This window comes from Lemur catta, chromosome 17 (genome assembly GCF_020740605.2).
Source record: "Lemur catta isolate mLemCat1 chromosome 17, mLemCat1.pri, whole genome shotgun sequence".
NCBI lineage: Eukaryota > Metazoa > Chordata > Mammalia > Primates > Lemuridae > Lemur > Lemur catta.
This window is the reverse complement of record NC_059144.1, coordinates 29,406,659-29,424,087: the sequence shown is the minus strand read 5'-3', so window position 1 is coordinate 29,424,087 and position 17,429 is coordinate 29,406,659. Positions and strand designations below refer to the sequence as shown.

The following is a 17,429-nucleotide window of genomic DNA, read 5'->3' as shown; positions in this document are numbered from 1 at the left end:
AGTAGAGATGGGGTCTTGCTGTTGCTCAGGCTGGTCTCGAACTCCTGACCTCGAGCGATCCTCCCGCCTTGGCCTCCCAGAGTGCTAGGATTACAGATGTGAGCCACCATGACCGGCCAGCATTGTTTTATGGTTATTATTTTAGAAACAAGGTCTTGCTCTGTCACCCAGTCTAGAGTACAGGCATGTAATCATAGCTCACTATAACCTCAAATTCCTCCCACATCAGCCTTCCAAGGAGCTAGGACTACGAGTGCCACTATGCCCAGCTAATTTTTAGAAATTGTTTTATCTTGCTATGTTGCCCAGGCTGGTCTGAATTCCTGGCCTCAAGCAATCCTCTCTCCTCAACCTCCCAAAGTGCTGGGATTACAGGTGTGAGCTACCATGCCTAGCCTATTTTATTAATAAATAAAATATTGATGTCCAGAACTGACAAACTTAATACTTTCTCCTGAAATTTTCAGTGTTCTCTATATTTATACCACTGTGTGCCAGAAACTGTGCTGAGGTGTGAAAATCCATCAGACGTAGTTCTTGCCCTTGACCGCGTGATTATAGGAGAACAAAATAGAGATATAGCAGATAAAGTCAAGGAAGCAGTAGTTCTCACTCTCATTTTCATTTTCTAGGTAAATTGAGCCAGCATGTCAGGAATATAACAGAGAGTAGAATCCTGGACTATAATATCCCCATCTAAATCATGCACATAATGAATTGTGTGCCATTGGCAAGAACCCCTGCCTTCCTGACTCCAGTGCCAGCTCTCTTTGGCTGGCTGCCAGTCTGGAGTTGGCAGCTGGGTTTAGAGCCTGGTGCGTGGTAACTGCGCTCTTAGAGTTCTTTTGTTCACAGTAAGGATATGCCCTGAAAACAGCACCTCATTCAACAGATAGTCATCAATATTTTCACTAAAATGATAAAATGATAGCCAGTCAATGGTTGCTACATTGAAGCAGTAAAAAGAATTTTCTTGGGGAATCTATTTTAATGCAGAATGTACAAAACTGAGAGGCATTTGGAAAGATAAGGACAATAATAATTAATGGAGCAGGCTGGAAACAAAATGTAACTTTTGCTTCTTAGTTTTATAAGGTCTTGATTTCTAAAGAGTTTATAGGACATATGCTTTCCAGAATTGCAATTATGTCAAATTATGTTACACATGGTGATTTTTCTTTAAAGCGTCATGATGTCTAGTTTCACCTACATACTAGTCATTTAGAAATGGTATCTCATTACTCAGGATGTTTCTAGAATGCTACACTAACAGAACATGAAAACTTGAACTAATACTTATATGGAGCAGGTATTACCAAATGATGAAAAGTTACTTTAGTCAAAATTGAATGGAAGCTTTTCCTAATAAGTTGTGAAAAATAGTTATGCCATTGTTTCTTTTGGTGGGCAAGGAGACTTTGTATAGTAATTGACAAATCTTTCAAGACAATTCTTCCATTAAACAAATAATATTCTATAAAGATTTTCCCTTCTACCTTTTTTTTCCCCTTAAGAAACAGGGTCTCACTATTTTGTCCAGGCTAGAATGCAGTGGCAATTTGCAAGCTCGGTCCTAGCTCACTGCAGCCTCAAATTCCTGGGGGCTCAAGGGAGCCTCCCACCTCAGCCTCCTGAGTAGCTGGAGCTATAGATGTGTGCCACTGCACCTGGTTCTCTAATGCTCTCCATTTTTTATTATATAGATTTTAAAACATGGGTAAGAAAATCTAATGGGTAAATAACACTGGAGATCCTCTCTCTCTCACAGCAAGTAGCTTAATTGCTGTAATTATGAGAGTTAGAGTGGATATTCCACTATTTCATCTATTTTAAGGGCTTTCTTTAAAATTTTAACCTCTCTGAAGTCACTGATGGCTAAGCAGCAGTCCTGACGTAGTTGTCATCTCCTGGGCATGCTTGAATATGGTTGTTTTTCTCAGTGCCACAAACAATAGCTGCAACCCTGGGGTGTTTCAATGACCAAACCATTTGAGGACCACTGGAGGATAAAGCAAGGATCCTGACTATTTTTAGAAGTCAATTGTTGAACTTTCTCTTAGGATTAAAAATAGTATTGTTACCAAAACTGGCACAACAGTATTGGTAGCTTAGAGAAAAAGACAGCATTTCTTGATTCTTAGTATTATCTTGCAATCAGTTGCTTAAACATGATGAAATTGGTAGTTTCTTCATAGAAGTGAGGTTCAGAGAAGGCCTGGGAGGGCCGTCAGCCTTAGGGATCAGCAGGCACTATGCTAGGTGCTGGGAGCCTTCTCAGACTTCACCGGAGATGTCCTGGGGTGTTTAAATTCCCATTTCAAGATAGAGAAACAGGTCAAAGGAGACATTTTGATCTTACCATTTGAACCATTCTTGCTCCAGACCTTTTGATCTTATGATGCATCTTAGAGTTTGGAAAGGAATACACCAAAAGAGCTACAGCTAATTTGAAACTGGTTAAAGGCTCACATTTGAGGAACCTAAATTGCTTTGGAAATCAGCAATTTCCTTGGCTTTCTCCATATAGGATTTCTCTTTAAAAGAATAATCAATAGCAAACACTAACAATTTGGTCACCTACATGAAGCATAAGTAACGCATACTGTAATTTGGGAAATTGTCTGTGGACTCAAACAGAGGGAATGAAAGGCATGGACTGTCCTTTTGAGCAGCAAGACCACCAATGAGGTGCATAAAACACACGAAATTGATAGTGTTCAAGTCTGATAAAAGATTCTGACGGTAAATGTGGAATTATCTGAAAATAGTCACAATATTTTCATAGATTGGTCAAGAGATAAGTATAAGTGATCAGTCTTTTATCCAAGTCATAATGCATATTTCTGGGAGAAAAATCAGCACAAAACAAAGCTGATTATAGCTAAAACTGCCAAGGTAAACAGTGCTATTATCGAAACATTGTTGGAAGAATCAATACTTTGTAATGAAACATAGACTTGGGTAAAAATAATGGCCACAAAAGGGAACTCACAATGGTAGAAGCTATAGTTGGTAGTTGGTTTAAAATATCATTGTATCAACATAAAGCAATTTTTTGGTGGTAAAATGCATATGAAAAAGTTGAGTCTAATAAAAATAATTTTAGTAAAATAAAAATGGGACAAATTAGCAGCAACTTAACTGTACCTTCTAGAAAAATCAAGACATTAAATGGTTTCAACAGTTTTCTCCAGAAATAAAGTCTCAAAATTCATGAATAGTAGTAAAATTTTTTTACCAAAGATTTATATTTAAAATGTCACAGATTGTGAGGGACAGGATTCAAGTCTAGCTCTGGCTTTTAAGTCTAGAGCTTTTTATTTATTTATTTTTAAAAAAGAGACAGGGGTGGGATATCTCACTCTTGCTCAGGTTGGTCTCAAACTCCTGAGCGTGAGCAATCCTCCTGCCTTGGCCTCCCAGAGTGCTAGGATTGCAGGTGTGAGCCACTGCACCCAGCCTAGAGCTTTTAAAATCAACACTACTGTAACAGAGGTAAAGACCTGAAAAAGGGTAACATGTTTTACAAGTTGTCCCTTTAAAACCCCTTACCCTTTGTGAGGAATTAAAACCTGCATTCCTGTCCGAGGCCAGTAATCAGAGGGGCAGAGGAGTGTTCCTTGTTTTCTAGTATCTTAAACTGCAAGAGATGGCTCAACAGAATTTTCCCGACTGAGGTCATGAGATTGTCTTCACTGCAGATGCTATAGAACCCTCTTTAAAAGCCTTGTATTTCTACTTACAGAGGGGATGATGGTTCTTTAAGATGAGAGCCTACCATTCTTCTCATTTGCTGGTAAATTAATAAATTTGTTTTTCCTTTTCCTCAAACCACTTGTCCTCATTCTTCATTTGGCCTCAGGGATAACTACTGAGCTTTCAGTAATACTACTACTGGTTTTTCAAAAATGAATTCATAAAAGTGAGATCTTGTGGTGCTGATTTCAGACAAATGGGACAACATATTTCATTATTTAATCAAATAAGATAATGAATGTTAAATATTTTGTAAAATCCACAACATATGGAGCTCTTCTGGAAATAATGAGGTAAGCCCTAAGTTAACCTCATTAACCATGTGTTTGGAAAGTTGTAACATTCCACAGAAGTGGCAAGAGAAAGGAATATGTTATCTATGCTCTACTTTAATATCCCAATCAGATCAGGGTGGAAATGGAGTAATCTGAAATACATTGCATTATCAAAGAGTTTCTAACCAAGGCTGTGTAAAATCGCATTTCCAGGAATCCCTTCTTCTCCTGGGTGGGTTTTGGTTTCTCTGTCAGTCATCTAATACTACTGGCCTGTTTCTCAATTTTTGGCCCAATGATGGCATCCCTTTGAATATGTATAATTCTTCTGCCAATTTCAAGAGCATTTAGGGAAAGAGCGTGGATTAGGTCTATCAACTTGAACTATAAACATTAGGCAAATAACAGCTTAACTAAATGGTGAGTACAGGAAAATAAAGATCTACTACAAATATTTTTTTTTCCAGAGCTGTTTAGATCTGATACTATAAACATTTAAAGGAAGCAAACACTTATGAAAAAATTTATCACTTAAGTATGACCAACAGCAAAGGAATGAAATCAACTCCAAGCTATTTTGGAAATGTAGGACAGCAGAATGTAACAGATAATGGTACAAAACTAGAAGGAAATTTTATTTCTTTAAGAAATTTGGGATTAAGCACAAACTACTGTGAACTCAAAATCTTAAGTCCTCCAGCCAACTGAATGGACCCTCCCACCATGGCCAAGGGGACCCTAGAAATACTGTAAAGCTGAGTTGATGGCCATGAGAAGGGAGGTCAGACATGCTCCAACATGCCCCCTTTCTCTTCTTGGAGATATCCTTTGTAACTCATTAACAGGCCTAAGGCTATGCAAGATAAAGCTTAAACCACACTTGTAGGTCCTTAATTTATTTAACGGATCACTTGAGTTTAATTATATGTCCGGTGGCTTGTCTCTGATTAACAGACTTCCTTAACTTAAAACATTCTGAGCCTTGAAAGCTTCATTCCTTTAAATAGTTACAAACCGATAACCTGTAATTCCCCACTTTGAAATGTCTTGCCTTTTCCAGCCAAACCAATGTATACGTTCCATGTATTGATTTATGACTTTATGTATAATTCCTGTCTCCCTGAAATGTATACAACCAAACTGTAACCCAACCATGGGGAGACCATTTGCTCAAGGCTTCTTGGGTGTGGCTCTCTGGGCCATGGTGGCACACATTTGGCTCAGAATAAATCTCTTTAAATTATTTCACAGAGTTTGGTTCTTTTCTGTTTATAGTAGGTACTTCATAATTATTTAACTGACTGGATGACATTGTCAGAAATACCCTGGTATCTAATCCAAGCTCAAATATCAAATGTGGTCAGGAACATTACGATTTATAAGACCAGAAGCTCTGTCTATAGTTAGAGCTCATCTATTCCAAACACCTTTTCAGTAGGCCCACTGGAACCAGTTTGAAACTCTTACTGAAAGAGAACTTAAACATCTCCTGAACAGGTGGTTCTTTTTAGTTTTCAATACCTCATTTGATTTAAATGAAATCTGATAACATGGTTTTTCCTTAGAGCTTAATCAGAAGTTAACTTTGATGCTGGTGTAACAGATGGATTGGCCTGAAAAAAAAAATGGCCAAAAGATGTTTTCTGTCTCTTAAAACTTCCGCCACTCTTTTTGGAAAACTAAGGCCTGCATCCCTGCCTGTGGGGGAAGGAGGGGGCGGGGAAATGTCTTTTGTTCTTTACATCAGAAAAGAAAGCTCAGCTGAATTGTCCACCCCAGGCTTCCTCTTAGGCAGAGATGCTATGATTAGAACGTTAATGACAATAGCCTAGAACTGAGGGTCCTCCTTTTAAAATCTCTGTATTTCTGCTTATGTTCTGTAAATTTGGATTTTGAGAGGAGAGTCTGCCATTTTTCCTCCTTTGCCGGCAAGGTAATAAATTCTTTCCTTCTCAACCACTTGCCCTTGTTCTGATGCGGCCCCGTGGACAAGTGCACGAGTAACAATTTAACTTAGGTAAGTGGCAAATACTGATTAATTTTGGGGAAACCAAAAGAGAAAAAAAAAATTGTGCTTTTAAAAAAAATTTTTGATAGGAGCCATTTCAGAAAAATAAAGGACTACAAGTTTTGCAGAGAGGGTCTACTTTCAGAAATGTTCCTTCAAACTTTAATTTGCATACCAATAACGTGGGGAAGTTGCTAAACAGAGATTTGACTAGGCAGGTTTGGAATAGGCCTGTGAGTCTGCAATTCTCACAGCTCCCAGGTGCTGCTGGCTCATAGACCATACTTTGAGTAGCACAGGCATAAACTCCCAACCATCCTAGGTGACCTAATCCTCATTTTCAACTTTAATTTAGATTTGATCCAATGGTGATTTTTTTTTTGCAACTAAAGAAAATTTCCAGAAAACATCAATCCTGCTAATTTCTCTCGTTTTCAAATACGGAAAAAGTGCAATTTAGACTTGCTGGTCCAGCCTCCACCCTCCGTTGGCCCTAAGGCAGTTGGGAGGACTACGTTGTGCGGGAAGTGTCCTGCGCGCTGGCACCACGGCCCACGTAGGCGGAGGCGTTGGGTGGAGGGGACCCCCGGGGATACCCAGCCGCAGCCCGGAGCCCCGCCCGGGAACTCGTGGGCCCGCCCTCCCGCGCGTGGCCGCCGATTGGCTGAGACGGCGCCGGGCGTGACGTCAGGCCCCGCCCCGCCGCCCTCCGGCCCCGCCCCGCGGGGTGGCCTGGCGGTTTGGTCTGGAGCAGCTGAAACCGGTTTGAGCGGAGCCTCTTACTGCTGCTCGGCGCCGCCGCGGGCCGCCTGGGGGAGCGCTGGCGAGGCGCGGACGGCGGGCACCTGGCACCCGGCATCTCGGCCCGCGGCCCTCGCTCTCGGGCGCGGCGGCGAAGACAACGCGGACCCGCAGACCCGCGGACCCGGCAGGTGAGGCGGCCGGGCCGGGCCGGGCGGGCGCTGGGTGCGGAGGCCGCGGCGGCCGCTCGGGTGGCGGGCCGAGCTGTCAGGGCGGCCCCGGCCTGGGGTCGCGGCGGCCGGGCGGGCACTGCCCGCAGGGGAAGTAGCGGCCGTGACGTTCGCTGCGGTAAGTCGGCGGGTAGGACGCACTATTTTACTTCTGTTTGCTGCGGCGATTCCGCTGGGCTGCCTGGGGCTTAGTTCCCTTCTGGAAAATATCTGGGGTGCTTTAGGTATGGCCAGAGGGAGTAGAGCGTGGGACCACCACAAAGATACAAAGTAGTAAGTTAAGGAACAAAGAAACAAAAAAATGCAGGTGAAGTCCTCTGGGCACCCCGTCCACAGGGCATACCCCTCGCCCATCACCGCGCTCTGTGCCTAAGTAATTCATAGTGTTTTGACAACTGCTTATTTTCTGAAATTGTCCAGAGACGTAGTCTAGGGCATGTTTGTATAACTTATTCCGAGAAACCAAAGTGCCTTACTTTCCTAGGAAAAGGTTCCAGGAATAGTCAACAGTGCCCTCGATACAATTTTAAGACTGCTGCCCCCTTGTCTCCAAAGCTATACTTTTCCCAAAGCTCTTCAAACTGCCTTGCTGACAGTTTGAGAAAGCCTCAGTCCATTAAGTGTTGTATCAGCCCCCTCCCCTGCGTCCACTGCCTAGTTGCGGAGGAAATCACGCCTGAGTTGTAGAGAATTCTTTCACCTTGAGGCAGCTGTTGAGTCTGTAGCACCAACACAGGAACTGAGCAAACCAGGCAGGATGTTTGGACCTGATGTTTTCTTCATACTCTTCTGTCGCCCTCCTCCCGGTTTCTGCGCAGCTCCTTCAAACTACTCTACCTCTTCATGCTTCTCCTTCTTGCTTCATTTCTGACAGTTGTGACTTAAGGAAGAAATAAATACAAGCTATCAGTCTTTCCAGAACCCTTAATGCAGTGGATACAAATAACACAACATAAAGCTAACAGAGGTAAAGCTGCACATGGTCCAACCCACTTCTGATTTAAGAACTAGGGAGAACCAAGAACTAAAGAGAACCAGTATTCTAGATAAAATTTCAATCTGCAAAAATAAGGTGTAGGAAAGTTGGATTCAGAAATAGTGACCACAAAGTAAAAAAGTGGCAGAGTGGGCAAAATTTGATATATACAAAAACTAAGTTGATGAATCAGATCTTTGTGTATAATTTAAGCAGGAAAAATGTATGAAATATGTATGTGAAAATAATATCAAGATAAAATGAAATGGAAAACATTTGGGGAAATGTTACTGCATTGTTTAGAAAGTTGATAAAGGAAATAACTTGGCTTCCAGAAATCTATTTTAGAAATGCTTTGTTAATAAAAAATCTATTAATGTCTGCATACAGTTGATTAAAATATTGGCTTAAAGTATGCTGGAATCAGAATAGAGGGTCATAATGATCTTCCACCAAGATGAGGAAAATCTAACTCAGGGAAATGTAGGCATTTCATGTATTTCTTTATTATACTTATGAGGATTAAAGGTTCTGGGGTCTAGAAAGAGCAAGGAGATTTGGAAACAGATTTTTTTCTGAAGGAAAATATAGATGTTCTTTTAGGCAAGAAAAACAAACTTTAAAAATATCTGACATCAATTTATCTCTAAACTAGATGTTGCTGTACCTTGGTTTACTTAAATTCCCCTTTTATTCCCCAAGCTGGTAAATCAGTAAGGTCATGTGTTGGGAAAGTTTATTTGACAAAAAGTAAAATTTGTTTTGCTGGGTAGTGTGAACTTTGAAATTTTTAAAATATAAATTAATTAAAATACCATACTTTGCTAATTGTTTGAGTTTTTTAAAAGGATTAAAATAGTGTTAAGTACTGCTTGAAATCTGATCTGGGAATGCTATTTATTTATCTTCAAAAAGTACATTAAAAAACCCAAAAGCCTGTCTCAAGAGGTATAGTTTCTGTATATAAATTATTTACAATATCATATTTTGCTAATTGTTTGAGTCTTTTTTAAAAGGGTTAAAATAGTGTTAAATAGTACTTGAAATCTCAGATGGGAATACTGTTTCTTATTTATCCTCAAAAAGAACAAAATCGAGGTTATATTTTTAAAAAACCAAAAAAAAAAACTTGTCTCAGGAACTATAGTCTCTGAGTGAGGTAATAGGTGAGTTGGTTAAATTATCTATTTGATCAGCCCGTGTGCATACAATGACTAGCGTTTTTCCATCTTACTTTTCTTTTATGACTATCTAGAAGACCTCCCCCCTCCAAGTTGGGGTGTTTTTTGCATGTTTGGAAGAGGAAGACGTATGGGTGGGTGTGTAATTTTTTGTTCCACAACCGAACAGTTTTTTACTTTGTCACTGCTGTTACGGTAATGCCAAAATTTTGCACTTCAATCCTGCACCAAAATTTTGGCCTCTGTCCATGATCAAGTAAATTGCCATTGGAGCAGCTCCTCAGGCTTTTATTTGGTATGGTAGTACATTTTGGGGGAGTGGAAATTGAACCAGATTGCTTGACTTCTGGCAATTCAAGTGGAAGATGATGCTTTATTGACTGGGGATGTTTTCTGGAAGGTGTTTTGTTTATATAGTTTTTGTGTATATAGCTTTGTATAGTACATTTACTGCAGCTATTTACTGCCAAGGTACTATAGTCATTCTTATAAACAACTTTAAGAGTGAAAGTCTCAATTTTAATAATAAGTTGATTTCCCTCTAGAGAGAATTTTGTACCAGCTGTTGATTTTAATGCATAGGAATAATTAACATCTAATTTCCCTTAAATTGGTTACAATAGTTATTTAAAATTGATCAACAAATAGCTGAGTACCAACTATGTAATCATGTAGATGAAATTGTCCTTAGTTGAGAACTATGGCAGTAAACACTGGGTGAAAGTATACATTACAAGTTAATATTGAGGTTGATCACTTAGCCCTTTTGCTGGATGATGGGGTTTTTGCTCTCTCTTAAAATTAATTTGGTAGCTTAAATGCCAAGCTTTTTTGTTAGCTTTAAGGTTTCTTCTTGATATAATATATATCTTAAATGTAAGGTTGCAGTGCTTCAATGAACCATTTTATTTATTAGAAAAGAAAATACTTTATGCTGTTATCAGATGTCATGTAAAAAGGGAACTATTGAGATAGATAACAATAGGCTAATGAGGGAGTCACAATCTAGAGCTATTTTTAGGTTTGCAGCATTCTTTGGAAGTGCTAGAACTGGATGTATGTGCTTAAATAGATCGTGTTTACTCTTAGATGCAGAAAGTTAGAATAAGGTATCTTAGAAATTATTTTGGTCAAGGGCAGGTTTTCTCTGTTGCAGAGTCTTGGGTTTTCTAACCAAAATAGAGTTGCTAGGTATGGAATTCATCCAAGTGTGACATGACCCCGTGGAGACCAGTGGTCTTGGGCTCTCTGCATGGAAAAAAAAAAAAAAAACACAGCGTTTACATTTTATAATTGATGTGAATGTGATGATACATAGTTTATAGCTAACATTGAGCTCAGACTCCTGGTTCTCATAACAGCACTCTGTAGATATTATAGATCAGGTTTCTCAACCTCAGCCCTATTGATGTTTGGAGCTGGCCAATTATTCCTGGAGGGCTGTTCTTTTCATTGTATGGTGTTTAGCAGCACTCCTTGCCCCTTTGCCCACTAGATGCCAGGAGCATCACTCCCAAGTGATAACCAAAAATGTCTTTAGACATGACCCAATATCCCCTGGAGGGCAAAATTGCCTTCCATGAGAACTGCTGGGATAGATCTACTCACCTTGACTTGGAAGTGTGTTTAACTGTGGGTAGCCATGTTCATTAAATGACCATTGCAGAGTTATGAATGTGTTCAGGAGGAGGGGAAAAGGGAGCAAAGGAGAAATAGAAGAATGAATAATTATGAAAGATATTTTGTTTTATAAAGTAGTAATATGTAAGTGCAAATAAAATTTAAGCTGGTAAATTAACGGAAATGATGCAGAATAAAGACATGATTGGAATTCTTTTAGGAACAGTGATGGATTGGGGCACAAAAGCAGGGGTGTTGGAGAAGTTATATAGAATATGATGTGTCCTTGTATGGAGTATGTGTTCTTTCCCAATTTAAATTATTTAACTATCTTGAGGTATATTATGTCTGTATTTGTGTATATATTTTTTTCTAAACCTATTTTCTGTCTTCTCTTGGGTACTTACGTTAGAGAATGGTAAACAGATTAGCCTCAGAAAGCTAGAGGGAAAATGCAAATAAGCCATAAGAGACCTCAAAGTAATTCCAAGCCAGGGATGTGAGGAAGGATATTTTAATTGACATAAAATGTATTATTGGGAAGAGATTTAAAAGCCTAAATAAGGGTAGGAGACTTAGGGTTTTGAATGAAGTTGATAACTTTAGAAATAAAGACATGGATGTAAGATCAATTGGATAGAATAAGCAAGATTTGGTAATAAATTGTAGAGCTGAGACACTAAATTTGAGCCTGTAGAACTTGAGTAATGGTGGTCCCGTGGTTAATAAAGAGAAAATCTGGAAAGTTCTTTGTGGGGGAAAAGGTTTTATTTTAGTGATTAGTTACATGTGTCTTAGAAGCAGATTCTCAAACTTGTTGCAGAACATAACTAGTTTCAGTGGGTAGTACTTAAGTTCTTTGGTGGTTTCCTTCTTATTAAAGTTCGTACTTTGTTATTAAAGTAAAAGTCCTCTTGAGTTGAGCTTTTTCCTCTCTCTACTTGTTTTTTTTTCTTTGTCCACCATAATGTACGCCTGGTCAGGAAAAGATAGGTTGAATTTGGAACAGCTGCTTATTAGAAGAGAAAGCATTAATATGTGGCAAGAGAATCTTGACCCCTTAAAAATAAAAAGGTTTGGACACTTTTTGTTTTGCAGCACATATTTCAGATCTATAAATTCTTTCAAAGTAGGTTTGTAACATCAAGCCTGAAAACTTGCTAGATACTTCCCAGGTAATTCATTTAGTTTATACATAAGGACTCTGAAATGAATTTTTTGCTCATGGTTGAGATTCATTTTCATTTTTTACTTGTTTCTATTTTTCCTTTTTACCCACTCATCAAAATTAGTTATTTTTGTAAAAACAACCCCAGCATAAAGCTGCAAAGATATTAAATATTGCTTTTGAAAATATAAACATAGCTCTGTTTTAACTTGTTTCTTGATGGTATTTTCATGTACTATAAATGACAGCTTTTTTTTTCTTCCTAGCGCAAAATAAATCCATCAGAATGACGCCTTCTCAGGTTACCTTTGAAATAAGAGGAACTCTTTTACCAGGTATTGTAAAGTTTGACTTTAAAACAATGTGGGAGGCTGAGGTGGGTGGATCACTCGAGGTCAGGAGTTCGAGACCAGCCTGAGTGAGACCCCGTCTCTACTAAAAAATAGAAGTAAATTATCTGGACAACTAAAAGTATATATAGAAAAAAATTAGCCGGGCATGGTGGCGCATGCCTGTAGTCCCACCTACTTGGGAGGCTGAGGCAGTAGGATCACTTAAGCCCAGGAGTTTGAGGTTGCTGTGAGCTGGGCTGACGCCATGGCACTCACTCTAGTCCGGGCAACAAAGTGAGACTCTGTCTCAAAAAAAACAAACAAAAAAAAAACAATGTCTTAAATTAAGTAAACGTTTTTCTTATCTGGATTATCTTAAATATAGTGCTGTTATTAGAGTGGGCCTGGTTTTAGATGAAAACATTTTTAGGTCTTGACTGATACTAGAAATGTGCTTGGAGCATGGTAAACTCAACAACAAAAAACCTCCTCAAATAGTAAGTATCTTATTTTCATGTTTTCCAAGAAGCTGTGAATTTAGTTTTGCACAGCACAAAGATGGTTGGGCTATGATTTTTAAGTAGCATGAAAATGAGGGAAATTTTGCTAGGGCAAGAAGTTGATGAAATATTTGGCTGAGATAACTTTGTTCTTGTGAATGTCTATTTTTTGTTATCTAAAAAAGCACTGTGAAACAATTTTAGTGTAAGATAGCATGTCAAAACAGTATCGCACCTGGGTTTTGTACCTTCCTGTTATATACTCTGGCTATACTGGCCTTTCTTTCAGTTCTTCAAATCTGCTACATTCCTTTCTTCTTCCTCTTTTGGGATTTTCTCAAATTATGTTTCCTCTGCCTAGATCTGTGACACCCCTCCCCCTACAATCCCACATTCCACTTGGTTAAGGTCCCTGTGAAATTCTCTCAGGGTTCCAGCACTATTTTGTAGCACCTTTAAGAGATTTTATAGAATTATTTGATTAATTTTGTTTATGGACAGATTGTAAACTCTATGAAAACATGGCCTTGTCTTGTTTTTGCTGAATTCTTGCACTTAGCACAGTGCCTGGCTCAGAGCAGGAGTATAGTATATATATATATATTCAAAGAATGAATGAATGACTCACTTTACATCTAACATCTTTGTTCTAGCACTCATTTCAGCAGTTTGCAGAGTGTGTGTGTGTGTGTGTCTAAGTTCAGATCCTTAACCAAGGTCGTCTGGTACAGCTGCACCTCTGGGCAGAGTTCTGCAGATTGAAAATTGCTAGTCAGCTGATGGACTGGCTCCATCAAGTGCTCACCTCTGGTCTAGTGTGTGTCCTTCTCTGTGGAGAGAAGACTGTAGGACTATATTGTTACCTTTTAGGGAGTTGCAGGCAGGCAGTTAAAGCTAGAAAGGAGCTGGCCATGTCAGGCAAATGGACTGACCACAGAATTAGCTATAGAAGGGTCAGCATGGTGAGGGGGACACTTATTCTCAGGGAGTAGAGGGAAGAAGAGAATGGTGGACTTGGATGTAGAGGACTCTGTAGATGGGGATGAGGTGGTAGAGGGGCAGCAAGAGGATATTGGGGAGACTCCCCACCTCAACTCCTCCATCACCTTGATTTCCTCACTGGATAGGAGGAAGGGTTCACTGCTGAATGTGGAGAGACTGGGAGTTCAGAGAGGAGTAAAATTGGAGGGAACAAGTAAAAAGAATATGTGGAGTTACTGTTTGCAGATTCCTTTAGTTAGCATTCAAACCTTTATAATCTTTTATAAATGAGGGCCAATTAAAGAAAGAGGCCTGTTTGTTCTAGTGAAAAGTTTCCTTTTTTTCAGAAGCCATAATCCCAGGAAATCAGCAGAAGGAGATATAACACTGCAGGAGGGAAGTGGTAAAATGCAGGAGCACCTATAGGACAAAAGTGAACCACTCACTGATTTGTCCAAGTTTCATTTTTTCCATTTGGGCTCTATGTTCTTTTCAGAGCATAAAGTAGCCTGCTGTTTGGGGTGGGGATAAGAAATAACTGACTCCACGAAAAAGTGTTTTTTTTTTGTTTTGTTTTTTGTTTTGGTTTTTTTTGAGACAGAGTCTCACTCTGTTGCCCCAGGCTAGAGTGCCATGTCGTCAGCCTAGCTCACAGCAACCTCAAACTCCTGGGCTCAAGCGATCCTTCTGCCTCAGCCTCCCGAGTAGCTGGGACTACAGACAGGCATGCGCCACTATGCCTGGCTAAATTTTTTCTATATATTTTTAGTTGTCCAGCTAATTTCTTTCTTTTTTATTTTTTAGTAGAGACGGGGTCTCACTCTTGCTCAGGCTACATGAAAAAGTTTTAATTAGACTGTCCTTTGTGAAAGAACTGTGATGGGCCCAAATCAGTGATTTTGTGGTAATCTGTACATTAGGAGCCAGGAGCCATAACAGATCTGGTTACTTTCATGGATTGGTGGATATTTTGACATGAAATCCTTAACCATGCTGTGTTTTACACACATGTAATTCTAGTCCTGAAAACTGAATGACTGTCACACGTGGAATTTTACAGTCCAGGCTTACAAAATGCTCATGCAGGTGGCCAAAGCTTACTACAGTTCTAGTCTTCCTAGACTAGAGGTTGGAAGCCCAGTTGTTTTGAGAATGTAGAAGAGTTTGTCTTGAACCAAATTAGCATTTGGACTCAATTCATTATATTTTTCTTTATGAATTTTAATTATATTCACAATGTGTTGATATGTCAAAGACTTTTATGCATACTTGTATCCAAGAATTTGTAGACTTCTGCTAAATATGTAAGATTTAGCAAGTAGAGATGAAAGTTTTATGTTGGCTTTTAAAAAGTCTTTTATTTTTGAGACAGGGTCTCTATCACCCAAACTGGAGTGCAGTGGCACAATCATAGAGCTCACTGCAGCTTGGCACTCCTGGACTCAAGCCATCTTCCTGCCTCAGCCTCCCAAGTAGCTAGGACTACAGGCATGCACTACCACCTCTGGCTCATTTTTTGTAGAGATAAGGTCTTGAATTCGTGAGCTCAGGTGATCCTCTCACCTCAGTCTCCCAAAGTGCTGGGATTATAGGTGTGAGCTAGCACGCCTGGCCAACTTTTAAGTCTTTTGATGAAAAGTGTTCAGAAGAAATGATAGTCATTATTTCTGTAGTAAGTGCTAGTAATAGGTTTTTCACTATATAAGTCTTTGTTTTGTGGGGTTTTTAATTACATTATTTCTGTCCCATTAATAGTGTTCTTGAGCTTTAGCTTGTTAACAGTTCCTCAAAGATACTGATTAATATTTCTCTAGAATACTTAATATGCACTTAGTGTTTGCCCCTTTAAGTTGGAAGCTGCCATGAGGGTGGGGACTGTGGTTTGATCACTTTGTATTCTTGGGTGGTTATTACTGGCTTAATAAGTAGTTGAACAGATGAAGAAAAGTGCATTCCTGTGCCTTCCCCGTTTCTGAAGAGGTGAGTCAGGTTAATGTGCAGGTGCTAGTGTGGTACCTGGGCTCAAACCCATGCCTCCGGTGAAGCTCTTTCATCTGCTAAAGGAGATTCCACATCTGGTTGAGCTAACTGGTACAACTGACTGCTCTTTTCTTGCTTCCTAAAACTAAAATCTGAAGCTTTCTTTTTTTTCCCCCCTCTCTCCTTTTTCTGAAGCTTTCTTATTTGTCCTTCTGTAACTGATTGTTTTGTTTCTTTAGGAGAAGTTTTTGCAATATGTGGAAGCTGTGATGCTTTGGGAAACTGGAGTCCTCAAAATGCTGTGTCTCTTCTTCCAGAGAACGAGACAGGTGAAAGGTAGGCATGGAAATGTCAGGTTACAGAATAACTGCAACATTTAGATTATAAATGTAGGGGCTTCTAAGATACCTTGGTGGTTTTCCTCTTTTAGTTTTAATTTTTGTCAAATTTACCACGTTTGTATAGTTGAAAGAGTGAAAATAGTTTTGCAAAGTTTGTGTGAAAAAATAGGTTCCTCTGTTACTTAATCTGTGCCTCTCAGCCACACGATTCTTGACTGGCTATTTAGGTACTTACCACAATATTTCTAAATAACGGGCTTATATTGCTTTCTTATTTTTTTAAAAAAACTTTTAGGCATTATCTTTTGGCTTCTATGCATATTTGCTTGATAATAAGTCTAATTCTGTTTTTGCCTATAAAATTATTTTCCTGAGAAGTATATGGTATTAAAAGGGGAGAGAGTGGAACGCATACTTAAATATCTTAGCTAATGTGAAGAAATGTATCCCTAGCAGCTTTGAGTCCAGCTACACTTAGTCTGGGTGCAGTGGACTGGGGAAAGGAAGATGCGGGTGCTGGTGGCCCTTCTGCAGTGAACTGTCTCTCATATGCTAGTTATTCCCTTCAAGTGGCTATTTTTTCCTTGATTTGCAGATCAGCCACTCCTGTCTGAAGTGAAACCTCATATCTTTCTGAACTTGTCCCTAAAACACACCTTTGCCTGTCTTAAGTTGATTATAGCCAGCTTGGTCAAAGTAATGTGACAGAGTGAGACAACATTTAACTACTTAACTTTAAAGGACCAGTGGGTTATAAATTGATGTGCACCGAAGTAGAATTGATTCATATATAACAGGTAAAGAGTGTTTCATAGGGAGAAAGGAAGCAGATGATACGAGAGAATGTGTTTGCCTTTAGACAACATTCTTTTTTTTTTTTTTTGGAGACAGAGTCTCGCTTTGTTGCCTGGGCTAGAGTGAGTGCCATGGCGTCAGCCTAGCTCACAGCAACCTCAAACTCCTGGGCTCAAGCGATCCTACTGCCTCAGCCTCCCGAGTAGCTGGGACTACAGGCATGTACCACCATGCCCAGCTTATTTTTTTTTTCTATATATATTTTAGTTGGCCAGATAATTTCTTTCTATTTTTAGTAGAGACAGGATCTCGCTCTTGCTGTTCTCGAACTCCTGACCTCAAGTGATCCACCCGCCTCGGCCTCCCAGAGTGCTAGGATTATAGGCGTGAGCCACTGCGCCCGGCCTTAGACAACATTCTTGTGTTAGAATTGTTTCTTTGGGATTTCAGTGTACTATACATCTAGGTCCTCTGTGCTCCTCTTTCATAGTCTCTTAAACCTTCCCTCCCCAGCTCTCCATACCTGTAGGCTCATGGCAGCTAGA

At 39.6% G+C, this 17,429-nt stretch overlaps 1 protein-coding gene across 3 annotated transcripts in view; it reads left to right on the top strand.

Annotated features, from left to right (window-relative positions):
* Positions 1-6,777: 6,777 nt before the first annotated feature.
* GPCPD1 (glycerophosphocholine phosphodiesterase 1) overlaps positions 6,778-17,429 on the top strand; it is a 60,140-nt gene continuing 49,488 nt past the window's right edge. For 2 of the 3 annotated variants that reach the window (XM_045529318.1, XM_045529319.1), the window contains exons 1-3: positions 6,778-6,971; positions 12,222-12,290; positions 15,988-16,084. In XM_045529318.1, coding sequence (XP_045385274.1) covers positions 12,242-12,290; positions 15,988-16,084 — 146 coding nt within the window. In that variant the 5' untranslated portion in view covers positions 6,778-6,971; positions 12,222-12,241. The remainder of the gene's footprint in view (positions 6,972-12,221; positions 12,291-15,987; positions 16,085-17,429) is intronic. The other variant, XM_045529320.1, reaches the window with a different exon arrangement.